Genomic DNA, 14611 nt, shown 5'->3' on the forward strand with positions numbered 1-14611 from the left:
TGCTATAAATGAATTTTGATGCTGAGTGAAGTACTTCTCTGTCCCGAAGCTGTTGCCCCAGGGATGGGGAGTCTGTGGCCATCCAGATGTTGTTGTACTCCTGCTCCCATCAGCCCCAGCCAGGATGGGCCAATAGGCAGTTATGATGGAAGCTGTAATCTGACACCATCTGGAAGGCCACAGGCTCTTCATTCTACCTTCTAAGCCCACCCATATCACTGGTGGATGTTGCATTCTAAGGTTATGGAAGGAGATTTTATCCCAAAGTGGGTTTTTGAAGTGAGTTTGGGGAGCCCCTGACCCAAGGCAAAATGTGGAATTTTGTGGGGAGTTAAAGGCTGCCTTCCCCCTTATTAACAGCTCCATCTCTGCTTTGTCCATCTCTACACTCATTTTATTTGCAAAACTATTTCTGTGCCGCCTTTCACTCCAGAGGGTACCAGAGTAATTGAAAACAAAGCCTACAACACTACAACAATGAATACTAAAAGATGCCAATACAGCATATCTGTAAAAAGGAGACCAGTGAAATAGTAACATCAGTTACAGCATCTACAGGCCCAGGATCAGCTTGGGCAGAATTCTCCTCCCCGCTGCTCACAGGCTATCTGTGGGCCCCTACTCCTCTTGCTTTCCTCCTCACTCTTGGTCCCACCCTATAAAGGAAAAGAAACATTGACAGAGACGGCAACCCCCCTATTATCAAAGAAAGACAGTGCAACATTTTGAACTTTTACTTATTTATTCATTTCTTACATTTATCATACCTCAGTAAGAAGGCTGGAGCTCAATGAGGCATACATGGTTCTCCTCCCCCACCCTCCCCATTTTATATTTTATCCTCACAATAACCCCATGAGGTAGGTTAAGCCGAGAGACGGTGACAGGCCCAAGGTCACCTAGCTGAGTAGGTGTTTGAACCCTGATCTCTCAGGTCCTGGGCTTTTGGCACACTAGTCACTTCAAAAGCAGTGAGAATGGTTGTTCTGCTGTGTTGCGAAGCACCTGTCCCCTCAGCTGGACACACCTCCCTTCCCCACTGCTGATTTCAGAGCCTTCAGGACCACCCACAGCACAGCATTGGGCCAGTCACTGTCTCTGCCTGAGCCTGCAGCAAAGTATTTCAATTGGGCACACCTGGAGGGGCAATGGGTTGATCTATCAATCTGAAGCTGAATTGGTGTTTTTAAAAAAACTGTATTGGAGCTGTTGTGACCAGGTTTTAGAGTAAAAAAGGGTGGAGTTTGACTAGCATCATGTGCCCCCACTTTCAGAATACAAAGGTGGAGACCCACTGGAAGGGACACAACAGCAAGTGTGTCTCTACCCCTAGTCTGACACAGGAACTGCTATACTATGTCACCCTGAGTTCCTTGGGGAAAATATGAGATATAAATATCAATGCCATTTCACCCAAAGACCAACGATTTTCTTGGCATTTAAGTCATGGGCAGATGGGCCACTACATCCTAAAATTAGCACAGCTTGAGAAGGTGCAGTACAACCCCCAACACTGTACAGGAGAAGGACTGAGGCTCAAAACTCATCCTGGGAGTGAGAATAGGGGGTTTTAGGCAAGCATGCCCCTATTTTCTGCACTGAAAAGGGGAAGATTATAGAACCTGAACCCAGAAAATAAATTCAAAAATGGACCAGTTAAATGTCCTGAAGAATGGGTTGGCAACCTTCATTCATAGTGGGGCTTCCCTTTGAGTGTATGTAGGTGCAGCGTTGCTGGGAGTATGTGCAGGATTGCGCCCTCTTGAAAAAAACAACACCGCAGTTAGGGATCTCTGATCAGGGAAATGGAGGACAGCCTGGGGAATGGAGCCAATGGCATAGCCTCCCATCCCTCATCAACCTCATCCATGTGCGCTGGAAAGGATCAGACGCTGCCCAAAAGCCAAGCTAGCATCGCTGGTGAGACCTGCGCCCCCGTTTTCTTCCCAGGACAGAAGCGCACGCCTCTCCCGCCGTTCTGGCGTAGCCCGATTCTGTGCGCGCGTTTCCTCTAGTCCCACTTAATCCAGTGGGGTTTGCAAGGAAGCGCGCCTAGGATCGCAGCCTTGACAGCGGGATCCTATCCACCTTTTAGGCGGCAAGCCAGCCTGGCGGAGTTCTACGGGGGCTTCTTCCCAAGGAAGCGTGGACTCACATCGCTGGCAACGGCCCCTTTTGGAGAACCCGAGCAGCGCCCTTTCCCGTTGGTCGACCGAGCCTTTTCCCGAGGCCGATCCGCCGCCCCTTTTTTTCTTCTTAGCGCCGCCCTCTGTCGACTCTCCTCTCCTCTTCATTTGAAGGACTTCCCCGGCTGAAGCTGCGCCGCCTTCAGAGACTGGCGAGAGCTGCGCAGCGGCGGCTCCTCGACGTTGTTGCTCGGCGGCGATTGAGCAGCCGGGGGGTTGGTGCGGACCACCAGGCGGAGCCGGATTGTTTTCTTTTACCCCGTTAGAAGAGAAGAAGAAGGGGGGAATTCTACTGCAAACAATATTGTTTTGCAGTTTCGGAAGCAAAGGCTCTGTTGCTTTCGGTCTCCCATCCCCAAAGGCGCAAGGCTGGGCTTCGAAGGCGCGCGTAAAAAAGTTGGAGCGATTCTTTTCCCTACACCCTCGGATTTGCCTTTTTTTAAACCCCCCCCCCATTTCCGCCAGGAAACCGAACCGGAGGTCGGGGACGTACAATGCGACCGCCGCTCCTCGCCTCTTGATGCCCGAGGTTGCGGGGAGAAGGGGCGGCTGGGGCGATTTCCCAAAGCGGCTCCAGCGGTAGCAGCGACAACAGCGGCGCTAAAGCGGAGACTGCGAAGCTCTCGGATGTCGCCTCCCGCCTCTCTCCGCCTGCGGATCGGCGGTGCTGGGCGCCTTCAGCGTCCCTCCTCGGAGGCTCAGCGGCTGCGGGCGGCGGCGGCGGCGAAGAAGGACTAAAGGAAGGAGGAGGGATGCTGTGGAACGGGCCCCCCGGGCAGAGTGCTTTCCCCCAGGAGATGTTTCTGATGCTCGCCTTCTGCTTGGCTTCGCGGCGGACCCTGGCAGCGCCGACGCCGACCGCCGAGGATATTACGCTGGGAGTTGTGAGTTGCCTGCTTCTTTTTTTTCAAAATTTGGTTTTCTCGACGGGGGCGGGGGGAGAGGAAGGAAAGGGGCACCCCCAGAAAGAGCCTCACTGATCCGGGAAGAAACCGACCCGGCTCCTAAATGGCTGCAAGGATGAAGTTGAGGGGGGGGTCTCTCCTCGCCCCCACCTGCATCCGGCCACGGACTCTGGGGAGGCCAAAGATTCCCTCTGATTGCAGTTCCCAGCGCCGCGCCGCTTGTGTTGGGTGTTAGCGTCGTTTGGGGTATATATATATGCGCTCTGGGGTACCCGCGATCAAACTGGGGCGCTTCCTATTTCCCGGGAGAGTGCGTGGATTTGTGTGCACCCGTTGGGGGGGGAGGCGAAGGAGGGAGGCTGGCCGTGACTGGAGGCAAGAGCGAGAGGTGGCCGCGGCGGCGATGGGGAGACAAGTTGTTGCTGTGCAGCTCGGCGTGGTTTACTCAGGAGTAGATCTCAAAGGAGGCTGATGCCTTGTCCGTGCGCGCGTGTGTGTTCGGGATTCCTGCAGCTATCCTATGGCAGGCTTCCTCGGGAGAAAGTCCCACTGCTGCTCAGGTGGGGTATACTCTCGGGTAAGTGCGCAGAGGTCAACCGGTTAAGCGCAGCCCTACGCTTGTCTCTAGGCGGAAATAAGTCCCGCTGTTTCAGGAGGGGCTTACTCCCAGGTAAGTGTTTTGCGTGTGCGGTGTACGAGTGCAGTCTGAGTCAGCCGCTTGTGTGGCCATCAGCGAGGTCGGCGTTGCTCACGGTGGTTGCAGAGGAGTGCGCTGCCGTGGGAAGGGATGCCGGCGGGGGCCCCCCTATCCCTTTGCCTACAAAGGAACCTCAACTTTCCCTAGGCTTTTAAATGCTTGGAGGGGGAAGGGGGAAGTCAGTGATCTTGCTGTCACTCTGAGTCCCTGGGTGATTTAGGAACCCATGAATAGGAATGGCTTGATCTCCTGCGAATACGGAAAGAAAAATGTCTGTATATGGTTCATACTGACTGTCAGCTTTTAAAAATTTTATTAGGATGCTTTGTGTGTGTATATCTTTTCCTTCCTTGCATAGGCAAAGCTGATTCTGATTCTTTGAAGCAGATATGTCCATAAGCCTCCCCCTACTTTCTCAAAACAACCACAACCCTCTCAGTAGGAAGGAGGTGATTTGGGGGGGGGGGGGTTGAAACGATTAGACTGAATCAGGTTGCAAGGTGGTTTGGTGGAAACGGTTGGCATTGCATCCATACCCAGAATCAACCAACACTACTGTGAAAAATGCCCATCCATATTTGGGCAATTGTTGGAAGCTCTTTCCTAGGGTCCCTGTCGGCAATGGAAGCTATTTAGCAATTGTTGATGGGTTGTTACCACCCTTGCTGCTCTGGATAGTAGCCAAGTTACTGCTAGCTGGACCCTCCAGAGATGCAGGAATTGGAAGTGCCCGACTTCTGTGTTTGTAGAGGTCGATCGTTTGCCCTGATGCTCGTTTTGGGGGTCTGTATTTTGCCACAGGCTCTGCCGCCCTCCCTCACCATTCATGGATGATCAAGCTCTGTAATAAGCTTTCAGTTGTCTAGCAGTAAGAATCTCACTGTTTATGAGTGCCTCACTTCTCCAAGTAGCTGTTGAATTTCAAGGCTGTTGAGATGGAAAATCCTAAAGTGAGAAGCAGTCATACTGAAGTACGGGGTAGCAAGCTCGCAATTACCCAGAGCCAATTTGATTGATCTTTGCAAGCGGAACTGAGCAAAACCTTTTCCCCCGTCTTCATCGAAACATCTGGCAAATCCAAAGGGGACAGAGGAGAATTCATCTGGAACGCCACTTGGCCATCTCTGCTCTGGTGGAGAGAACTGAGTTGTGTGTTGAGCTCTTTGGAGAAATGATAGATATCCTGGAGGGAGAATGCAAGCTACAAGGCTGGCAAGAGAGAAGAAAATTAAGGTTTCAGATCGATGCAGTGTTTGACTTAGGTGGATGTCTCTGACCATCCAAGCGTGGACTGCATGATGGGAAGTCAGTCTACAGTTGATAGTGGCATTTATTTTTGTATTATCCCACTTTTATCCAGTGGTGCCTGGGGCCTGTTGGGACTGGTAGGGACTGTTGGGACAGCAGGTGGAACCAGAGCCAATGGCGGGCAGAGCCAACTAATTCTACGTTTGCTTCCAATCCTCCTTCCTCCTGTATTCCATAATTGCAGCATCAAGCCTAAGGAGGATGGAGGTGACATTCTAGGCTCCATGGCCCTGCCTCGTAACAACATCCAGAACCATTCTCAGGACTGGATGAAAGTAAGAAGGCAGGTAACTGGGGCCTGGCTGAAGGCAGACTGAGATTGGTGGGGCGCTGCCTCTCTTACCCTAGTAGGCCAGCCTCCGCTGAATATCTGAAAATGTATCTTTTCTTTTGGGCCTGCGTTAGTACTCAGATTATTAGGGGAGGGGGAGTTAGGGGAACCTTAGTGAAACCTACAAACCATGCCCCTTGACAATAAAGTAATAACTGAAGGGGGAATGACAAAAATAAAGGGGGGGTAGAGCCCTGTCTGTGCCGCCTCCTGTAATTCAAGCACTGGCCTGTGAGCTCTGATCTCTGGTGCTGATGATGCTTCTCCTTTTCCCTTTCTTTTGTGTCCACCACCTCCTGGACTGGGTGTCAGTAAGAAGGCAGGCAGGTGGGGTCAGGCTGAGGTTGGTGGGGCACTGCCCCATTTGCCCTAATGGGCCAGCCTCCACTGCCTTAATCATCGCTAAGAAATGTGATGGTTAATGCAATTAATGTGTTACGGAACCTGTTGTTCCTGAGCTAGCTTGTTCTTGCCTTTGACAGGTTCAGTGCCCAAATTAACCCATGTTCTGGAGAAAAGGAAACATGGCACACAGGGTAGAGCCACATGGCCAGCATGCATAAATGCCCTGGTTTCTCCAGCTTAAAAGGTTGATCGGATAGCAAGGCTGGGGAAGGCTAGAAAGCCACTGCCCACTGGAGCAGGCGGAAACCGAACAATCGAGATGGATCAGTTCTTCTGACTTCTTACAAGTCACCCTCATTTGTTCCATTTTGTGGGTTGCTCTGTCATGGGTCCATCTACCTTGGCTTTATCTGCCTCTGGGATGGGGAGCCTGTGACCCCTCTAGGTATATGGTTAGACTACAGCTTCCCATCTGTTGGCAAGTAAAAAGTTCCTAAGAGTATTTTTCCATGGCAGAGTTACAAGGCCAAGTAGCTCACAAGGCTGGAGTGGACGTGCACTCCTCAAGGACACGTTGCCAGGACAACCAGCTGTCTTATCAGTATATAGCTGAAAACTCAAACTGGCAGGGTGTGGGGGTCAAGGAGTTTGGTAGAGAGAGAGAGAGCTTGTAATGTATTCTATACCTCTATTGTCAGTAAAGTGACTCTTAAAACTTATGTCTTGTCTGGCTGAGTGATTCAACTGGGATCTAGCCTGTCACTATTCTGTTCTGCATTCTGGGCATCTGCTTGCGCCAGATCCAACATCCGACAAGTGGTAGCAGAGGATGGTTTTGATGCGCAGACGGATGTCCGAAGAAAAGCCAAAAGAGGAGTAAAGAGGACAAGCGTGTGAAGAGACGGCGAAACTGAAAGCTGAGCTGAAAGCTGTGAGAGAGCCGTGGGAATAACTGACTGAAGGACGGAGGTGAGAAGCTCTAATTACAAAGGCGGTGAACTGTGAAAAGTGAAAGTATGTCTGTTACGTTATCGGCCGGGATTCCCTTGGAAAGGCTGACAGGGAAAAATTATGGCAGTTCAAAACAGAGAATGCAGGCTTTTCTAGTGAAAGAAGGAGTTTGGAAAGCTATCGCAGAGGACCCACCCGCCGTGGTGCCAATTCCAGCAGACTGGAGAAGGCTGGATGAGAGGGCAAAGGCGTTAATTGTTCTTTCTATTGATGATTCTCAATTACTGCACGTGCGTGAAGCAACAACAGCTAAAGAAACCTGGGAAACTTTAAGAAATATTCATGTGAAAAAGACTGCCAGTTCTAAAATATATCTTGCCAGAAGATTATATCAGGTGCGCTTATCTGACAATACAACCATGTCAGAGCACTTATTGGAGATGAATAGAATATTTGCTGAGTTGACAGAACGTGACGTTGAACATTCTCAAATGCAAAAAGTTTATATTGTGTTATCAAGTCTGGATTCAAGTTATGATGCTCTGGTGAGTTCGATGGAAGCGATGAATGAAGCAAACCTGACCATGGACTATATTGAAGGAAAACTTTTACAAGAATTTCAAAGAAGGCAAGAAATGGCAAAGCAGGAAAGGACTGAGTCTAAACACAACGTGGAAAAGCAGAACAACAAAGCAGCGGAGGAGAGACTGTATGGACAAAAGGCATGTTATTTTTGTGGTTCCAGGCAACATCTTCAAAAGAATTGTGAGCAAGAAGAAGAGAAAGAGGAAGAAAACCATGTGTACAGGTGATCTATGCTAGTAAGAATAAACAATGTATTAACAATAAGCAGGGAAATAAATGTAATGATGTATGGACTCTTGACAGTGGGGCTACAAATAGCATAATCAAAGATCAATCAATGTTTCATACATTTCGTGACCTAGAGGATTATGTGATAATGGCTGATGGATCTAAGAAACTGATCAAAGGCAGGGGTACAGTGAAATTAGCAGGTTTCAATACCATTATGACAGATGTGCTGTTTATTCCTGACACTGAATGCAACATTATGGCTGTGTCAAAACTTAATGGAATGGGGTTCAATGTGTTGTTTCAAAGGGGCTCATGTCAAGTCATGAAAGGGAACAAAATATTCATGAAAGGGATAGTAAAGAACTCATTGTTCTACCTACACATGAAACAAACAAATCATGTGCTTATGTGTGCCAATGAGAAACCCCACAATAATTGTGTACATTTATGGCACAGAAAATTGGGACATATAGGATATCAAAATGTGGTGAAAGCAACTGAAAATAGTAAAGATGTGACATTGAGAAATTGTGATAAATATGTAGCCTGTAATGTGTGTCAGCTAACCAAAGCAATTGTGTCAACAAGAAACACTGAAGCCAAGTCTAATACAAATGCACCCACAGTACATGACAGAGAAACAGGGGTAAAAGAAAAAGACACTGAATACCTTGGTAAAAGTGACAAGCGAATGTTGAGACGTTCTGAAAGGGCAAATTTGGGTGTGCTGCCTGACAGATTTAGGAATGCCACAGTAAAGGGGATTGAAGCACAAACACACAGGGTAATGGATGCTGACACATTATACTTGGTATGTGTAAAACCAAAAGAGATAAACTGATGATGTTTGTAAAACCTCTGTAAAATAAAGGAACAAAGAAATGTAGATGTACACTGAACTGAACATGTAAACTGAAAAATGTATCATGTGGAGAAATGTGATTTAAGTGAATACAAGAAATGTAAATGTAAATGTAATGACAAATGGAAGCAAAAATGTGAACAAATGTAAAAGGTGCTGCTTATGGAAAAATAGGTGGGGGGTGTTGGCAAGTAAAAAGTTCCTAAGAGTATTTTTCCATGGCAGAGTTACAAGGCCAAGTAGCTCACAAGGCTGGAGTGGACGTGCACTCCTCAAGGACACGTTGCCAGGACAACCAGCTGTCTTATCAGTATATAGCTGGAAACTCAAACTGGCAGGGTGTGGGGGTCAAGGAGTTTGGTAGAGAGAGAGAGCTTGTAATGTATTCTATACCTCTATTGTCAGTAAAGTGACTCTTAAAACTTATGTCTTGTCTGGCTGAGTGATTCAACTGGGATCTAGCCTGTCACTATTCTGTTCTGCATTCTGGGCATCTGCTTGTGCCAGATCCAACATCCGACACCATCATGTCTGAGTATTAGCCATGCTGGCTGGGGCTGATTGGAGCTGTAGTCCAACAACATCATTCCTGGTCTAGAGAATGATGATTAACAGCAATGCAGGGTTTCAGAGAGAAGCCTTTTCCCAACCCTACCTGGAAATGCCAGGGATTGAACCTGAGGTCTTTTGCATGCAACGCATGTACTCTGCCACTAAGTACTTCAGACCTTCTCACGTATTCCCGTAACTTGGGTGTCAGGGCAAAGCAGCAGTGTGTGCGTGTCTGCGCATGCACACCCATTATGCCCTTGTACAGAAATATCTCTGACCCAAGATTAGATGGCTCTATTCAATCAGGTGTATGCTGCCTAGCATCCTTGGGATGTTTCTGATAACATGGCGATCTGAGTCAGTAGTTTTTTGCTTTAAGGTCAACAGTACTTGAAGCGGCTAAGGCGCTTCTCTTGTGCCAGCCCTGCTGAAATGTGTGGAACTGACATGAATTGCTCTGCCCGTTTCTGCCTTTAGCCTCATTCACCGCTGGCATGCAATCCTTGGGAGGGAAGGCATGCAGTCCTTGCTTGGAAGGGAATGCGGCCCCCAAGCTGGAAAAAAGTTCCCTGCCCCTGGTCGAGATTGACTGAAAGTAAGTCATGAACCACGATGCCTCTGGTTTGATTACCTCTATTGCAAATACACCTGGTGGCCTTCAACAAAGGTGCATCTGCAGGATGGGGAGATAATAGTGACTTACCTTACAAAGTGGTGTCAAGGAGTGTCGAGATAATGCCTGTGCAACCCTTTCATCACTCATAGCAATGCTCAATATATTATTTTTGTTATATAATCTAAAAGCCACTGGTTAGAGTTGCAGGGCTTGTTAGCGAGCAACTCTCCTATGTTCCAAAGGATTTGAAGTATTTATTATTTCCACCCATGTGTTCCTAGGAAGGCCACCCAGAAATAGCCGTGATTAAGATAAGAAAGCTTACGCCACATTTTGTGGATTTGCCGATGATCATCTGTAGCTGACACAGAGTGGAAGGGGGCAATGTGGGACAGGCATTTCCAAATGTGTGTTCATGATGCACAAGCTGGACTTGAATTTAGACCAGTAGGTCCCACGCTGTTGTTTCCTCCATGGACCACCTGAAAAATGCTGAAGGTCTTGGTGGATCGCTTACTGTTTTTTTCTTTCTGCCTGTTGTAGCACTTGTAGAATTCAAATTGCGATACAATAAAATACAATTTAGGAAATAAAAGAAGCAATAAAATGCAATTAAAAAATCAATATGAAAGTTCAGTGCAGTGGACAGGCTGTCTCCCATTTTTAACCACAAATCCACAGACATGCCGTGGCCCACCTGAATGAAGCTCAGGGTCCACAGACCACAGATTGGAAACCCTGATTTAGAATTGTCTTCCTCCCATCCTAAACACCCTTTTTGGGGATTTGGACAGAGACAGGGAAATAAAGAGGGGGAAATGTTGGTATCGTAAGAATGTAGGAAGAGCCCTGCTGGATCAGGCCAGTGACTCACCTCATCTAGCATCCTGTTCTCACTGTGGCCAACCAGATGACCCAATGGGAAGCACACATGCAGGACCTGAGAGAAGCATCTCTCCCCTCCTGCAGTGTCCAGCATCGGGTATGTGAAGCCTTGGAGGCCTTTCCGCTCAATGTCTGCACTGTACAGTGTCCAGTTCTAAAGCTTCAGAGAGGCTCTAAGGTTAATCCTCTAACGCCATGATCCCCAGTATACCTGAGTGGTTGTAACTTCCCTGGATTTAAGGATGCATTATTTATTTGTCACATTTATATCCCACCTTCTGGGCGGGGGGCAGACAGTTCCAAGGGCCACATAGAGAGGCCTGCAGGGCCTCTTTCTTCTCTCATGGAACTCAAGGCAGTGTGCCTGTGGCCTTCCAGTTGTTGATGGACTCCATGACATCTGGAGGACCACACGTTCCCCTCTAAGGCAATCATGGTGGCATGCAGGGGTCGTCCCTTTCACATTTTATCCTTGCAACAACCCTGTGGGCTTCATGGCTGAGTGGGGATTTGAACCCTGGTCTCCCAGGCCCTCTTCCGACTCTCTAACCACTATGCCATATTGGCTCGCTGGCTTCTAAGTGAGCGTGCTTTGATCCGTGTTGCAATTCCCACCGGCAGGCCTCTTTTTCTCCTGTGTTTTTACCTCCTGGATGTGGTGGTGCCGAGAGACTTCACCTGTCATCATGTGTGATATACTTTTTGACATCACTGAAATGCCTTTTTATTTGGCTAGGCCTGCCAGCATGTCACCTAGCTGATTTTTAGCAGATGATTTGCAATATTGGCCAAACAACCTTGATGTTCGAAGTGATTCTGCAACTAAACCTGCAGAGCACGGGGTTACATGCATACGGCATCTTGGAGGGGCAGGCTGACAATATCGGAGCAGGCATGGAGAGCAAATTTAACCCTTTCTTCCCTTTTTGAGGAAAACTCCTCCTCTGAAGCGGGAAGACTCTGACACTAGGGAAAGGGCCATAGGTGAGTGACAGAGCATCTGCTTTGCATGCCGAAGACCCCAGATTCAATCCTGGCATCTCCAGGTACAGCTAAGAAAGCCCTGTGCCTGAAACGTCAGAGAACTGCTGCCAGTCAGTGTAGACAATACTGAGCTAGATGGACTGATTGTCTGACACAGTATAAAGTAGCTTCCTAATATTCTTAAATATTTGCTTTGGGGAGAAAGTTTAACATCAAGTCTTGTTTGTTCTCTTCCTGTTGTGCCAAACTTTTATGTACTTTTTAATTGTGTTTTTGATACGGTTTCGCTTTGCGGTGGGTTGCCCTGCGATATTTCACTTCTGTAAACTGAAGAGCAGCAGGCACGTGCTTTTTAAAGAAAATAGATTGAGTTTTAACGTGTATCGGGGACAGGATTTAAAAGACAGTTTCGATAGACTGCTGGATCCGACTTTTCACTGAGGTGCTGTGGACAGGGATAGGCTAGGCTCAAGGGCTGCTCCGGATAGCATGTTTGTCGCACATTTGTCCTGATTTGTTTGCACAAAGCTTATGCAGAGGTTATTTATTATTATTTTATTTATTTAATTTATTAGTCGCCCATCTGGCTGGTTGTCCAGCCACTCTGGGCAACGTACAAGATAAAACAATACATTAAAACGTTAAAATTTAAAACCATAACAGTAAAAATCTAACCCACCCCAAAAGCCTGCCTGAAGAGCCAGGTCTTCAAGGCCTGGCGGAAACTCATCATGGAAGGGGCATGGCGGAGATCATTTGGGAGGGAGTTCCACAGGGTGGGGGCCACTATTGAAAAAGCCCTCTCTCTAGTCCTCACCAGTCTAGCTGTTTTAACCGGTGGGATCGAGAGAAGGTCTTCTGAGGCTGATCTTGTTGATTAGGTTAGACTGCTGTTTTATTGAGCTCTCATTTGGATTTGTTTGCAGGGAGGCGATATGACAATGAGCCTTCCTGATTTGATTTCAGAGAGTTTGCCCGTCCTCCCATTAGTCAGTCGTTCATTCCGCACTTTTAATTGCATTTCCACTTCACTTTGCTAACCACAAGAAGTCAATTTCATTTCTTTTTAAAGTGGATTTGTTGTGCAAGGGCGACAGAGTGCTTTAATCCACTTTAACTGCACAAAGCCAAATTTCCAGTATCCACTTGAATCCTTCCTGCAAAGTGCTGATGGTCTGGAAGCGACAGTCTTGTGTTCCCTGCGCTGCTGGTGTGGAGCACCTTGTGTGCTTATGCTGTTTGCTTGGGACATTCCGTAACTGTGATGGCATGAGCAATTCTTCTAGAAGCTTTTGGCTTGTGACTGGGTGATCTTTAGATCAGCCTTCCTCTTTTTTTTTATTTGTAAAGGAATCAATGAGGTGTGTCTTTTTATTTCAGGAAACACTGAGAGTAGATGTATTTGTGACGCATCTAGGAATCCTTCCAGAATGGTCATTTGTGTTGAGAGTCAATTCAGTGAAACAAGCACTCGTGGTACAGTCTTCTCAGAGAACTGTACCATCTCAGAATTCATGTAGAGAGGAATTCTTATATGGAATCTTTCCGCATGGGAAGGTTGAGGTGTCTCTCTTTCGTTTATTTATTTATTTATTTATTTCTGCAATTTATTTATCGCCCATCTGGCTGGAAACCGAGCCACTCTGAGCGATGGACAAAGTCATAATATATAAGTACCACAACATCAAAACAGCAATAAAACTAAAACAACAGGTAAAGGTCACCACAACAAAGTTCAACAAAGCTTCTGGCCTGTATAGTCCACAAGGTGCGTCATTTGCGAAACCGAAAGCGGCATCTCCTCTCACTCTCAGCATCCAGCATCCAGCGTAGCAAACAGCAAGAGGCGGCACAAACAGGCCCCACGAAGAGGCGACCAACAGGAAAGTTCTCCCTGAGAAGCCAAAAGCAAAGGCGATGAGAGGCAAAACGCGGCCGACACAAGGCGAAACGAGCAAGGCCAGCACGGCAGGACAACGGAGGCTGCATAATAATGCCTTGGCTGCAGTGCTTCTATCTTGATGGGTCTCCTGGCACGGCACTGAGGAGTGGGTTGCAGCTTCTATCTTCAGCACGGAAAGAGACCTTGAGTACTTAGCTAAAGCAGATAAGCAAGCATTAATTTCATTTCTTCTTTGCTTTTACTGCTGTTGTAACATTTGAGCGCCTTTGACATGTAAGCTTTCCATAGTGGACCTTTTAGCAAACCCCATCTTGCACAATTTGAGGTGGTACAGTCACCTGAGAGGACTGTACCAAGAGAGCACCTCCACACTCAAATCGGTCCTGCATTTTTTAAGAGCCATAAAAAACCAACAAAGTTGCACTTATTGGGGCAGGAACTCTGTTGCCACAAGTCTTGTTTTGCTATATGCATGAATAGGATAGAGATGAGTCAGTTGGTATAGCAACTTACGTGTTGGATTAGATATAGGAAAACCTGACTTTGAATCTTCACTCAGCCATGAAAACCACACTGGCCTGGTTTGCACGTAACATTAAACATAGTGAACATTAAATAGTTAATAAACCATGGTTAAAACTGAAGCATCTGGCAAACGATCACTTAAACCTTGATTTATCATGTCATAGAATAGTTAAAAGCACCGCTGAGAGCAGCTCAACGAGAGTTCGGTATACCTGCATTTGGGGTGGTGATAGCTCCTTAACCATAGTTAAGGAGGTGATCTGGGGTTGCATGTAACATTCAGCTATGGTCAATGTTAACTGAGGTTTATAAGCCAACTACAAACTTTGGATGACAAGCAACCTTTAATCATATTTAACTTGCTGGGCTGGGTTCATACATAACGCCAAGCTATGGTTTGATAAACCATAGTTTAATAAACTACAGTTTAGCATAACCAGACCACTGTATGAGCATCTCTTAGCCTAACCTACCTTGCAGAGTATTGATGTGAAGATAAAATCTGGGTGGGGTAGGCACTATGTATGTTGTCCTGAGGTCTGTGGATGCAAAGCAGGATAAAAAAAATATATAGTCAATGGTATGGTCTAGCATCAGGGAAACAACCTCAAAGTTCATCTAGTCCAGTCCCTTCCAAGGCATGAAATCTGCTGCTACAGCATCCCTGATTGGTGGCAAGAATCAATGTGTGGGATAGACCATAGAACCGGGGAGGCCTAACGTCAAATCCCTGCTCAGCTATGAA

At 47.2% G+C, this 14611-nt stretch overlaps 1 protein-coding gene across 1 annotated transcript in view; it reads left to right on the plus strand.

The window, feature by feature from the left end:
* The first annotated feature begins 1318 nt into the window (after positions 1-1318).
* MMP17 (matrix metallopeptidase 17) overlaps positions 1319-14611 on the plus strand; it is a 177758-nt gene continuing 164465 nt past the window's right edge. The window contains exon 1 of the mRNA XM_061603002.1: positions 1319-3070. Coding sequence (XP_061458986.1) covers positions 2939-3070 — 132 coding nt within the window. The 5' untranslated portion in view covers positions 1319-2938. The remainder of the gene's footprint in view (positions 3071-14611) is intronic.

Source organism: Rhineura floridana, chromosome 19, assembly GCF_030035675.1.
Source record: "Rhineura floridana isolate rRhiFlo1 chromosome 19, rRhiFlo1.hap2, whole genome shotgun sequence".
In the NCBI taxonomy this organism is placed as follows: Eukaryota; Metazoa; Chordata; class Lepidosauria; order Squamata; family Rhineuridae; genus Rhineura; species Rhineura floridana.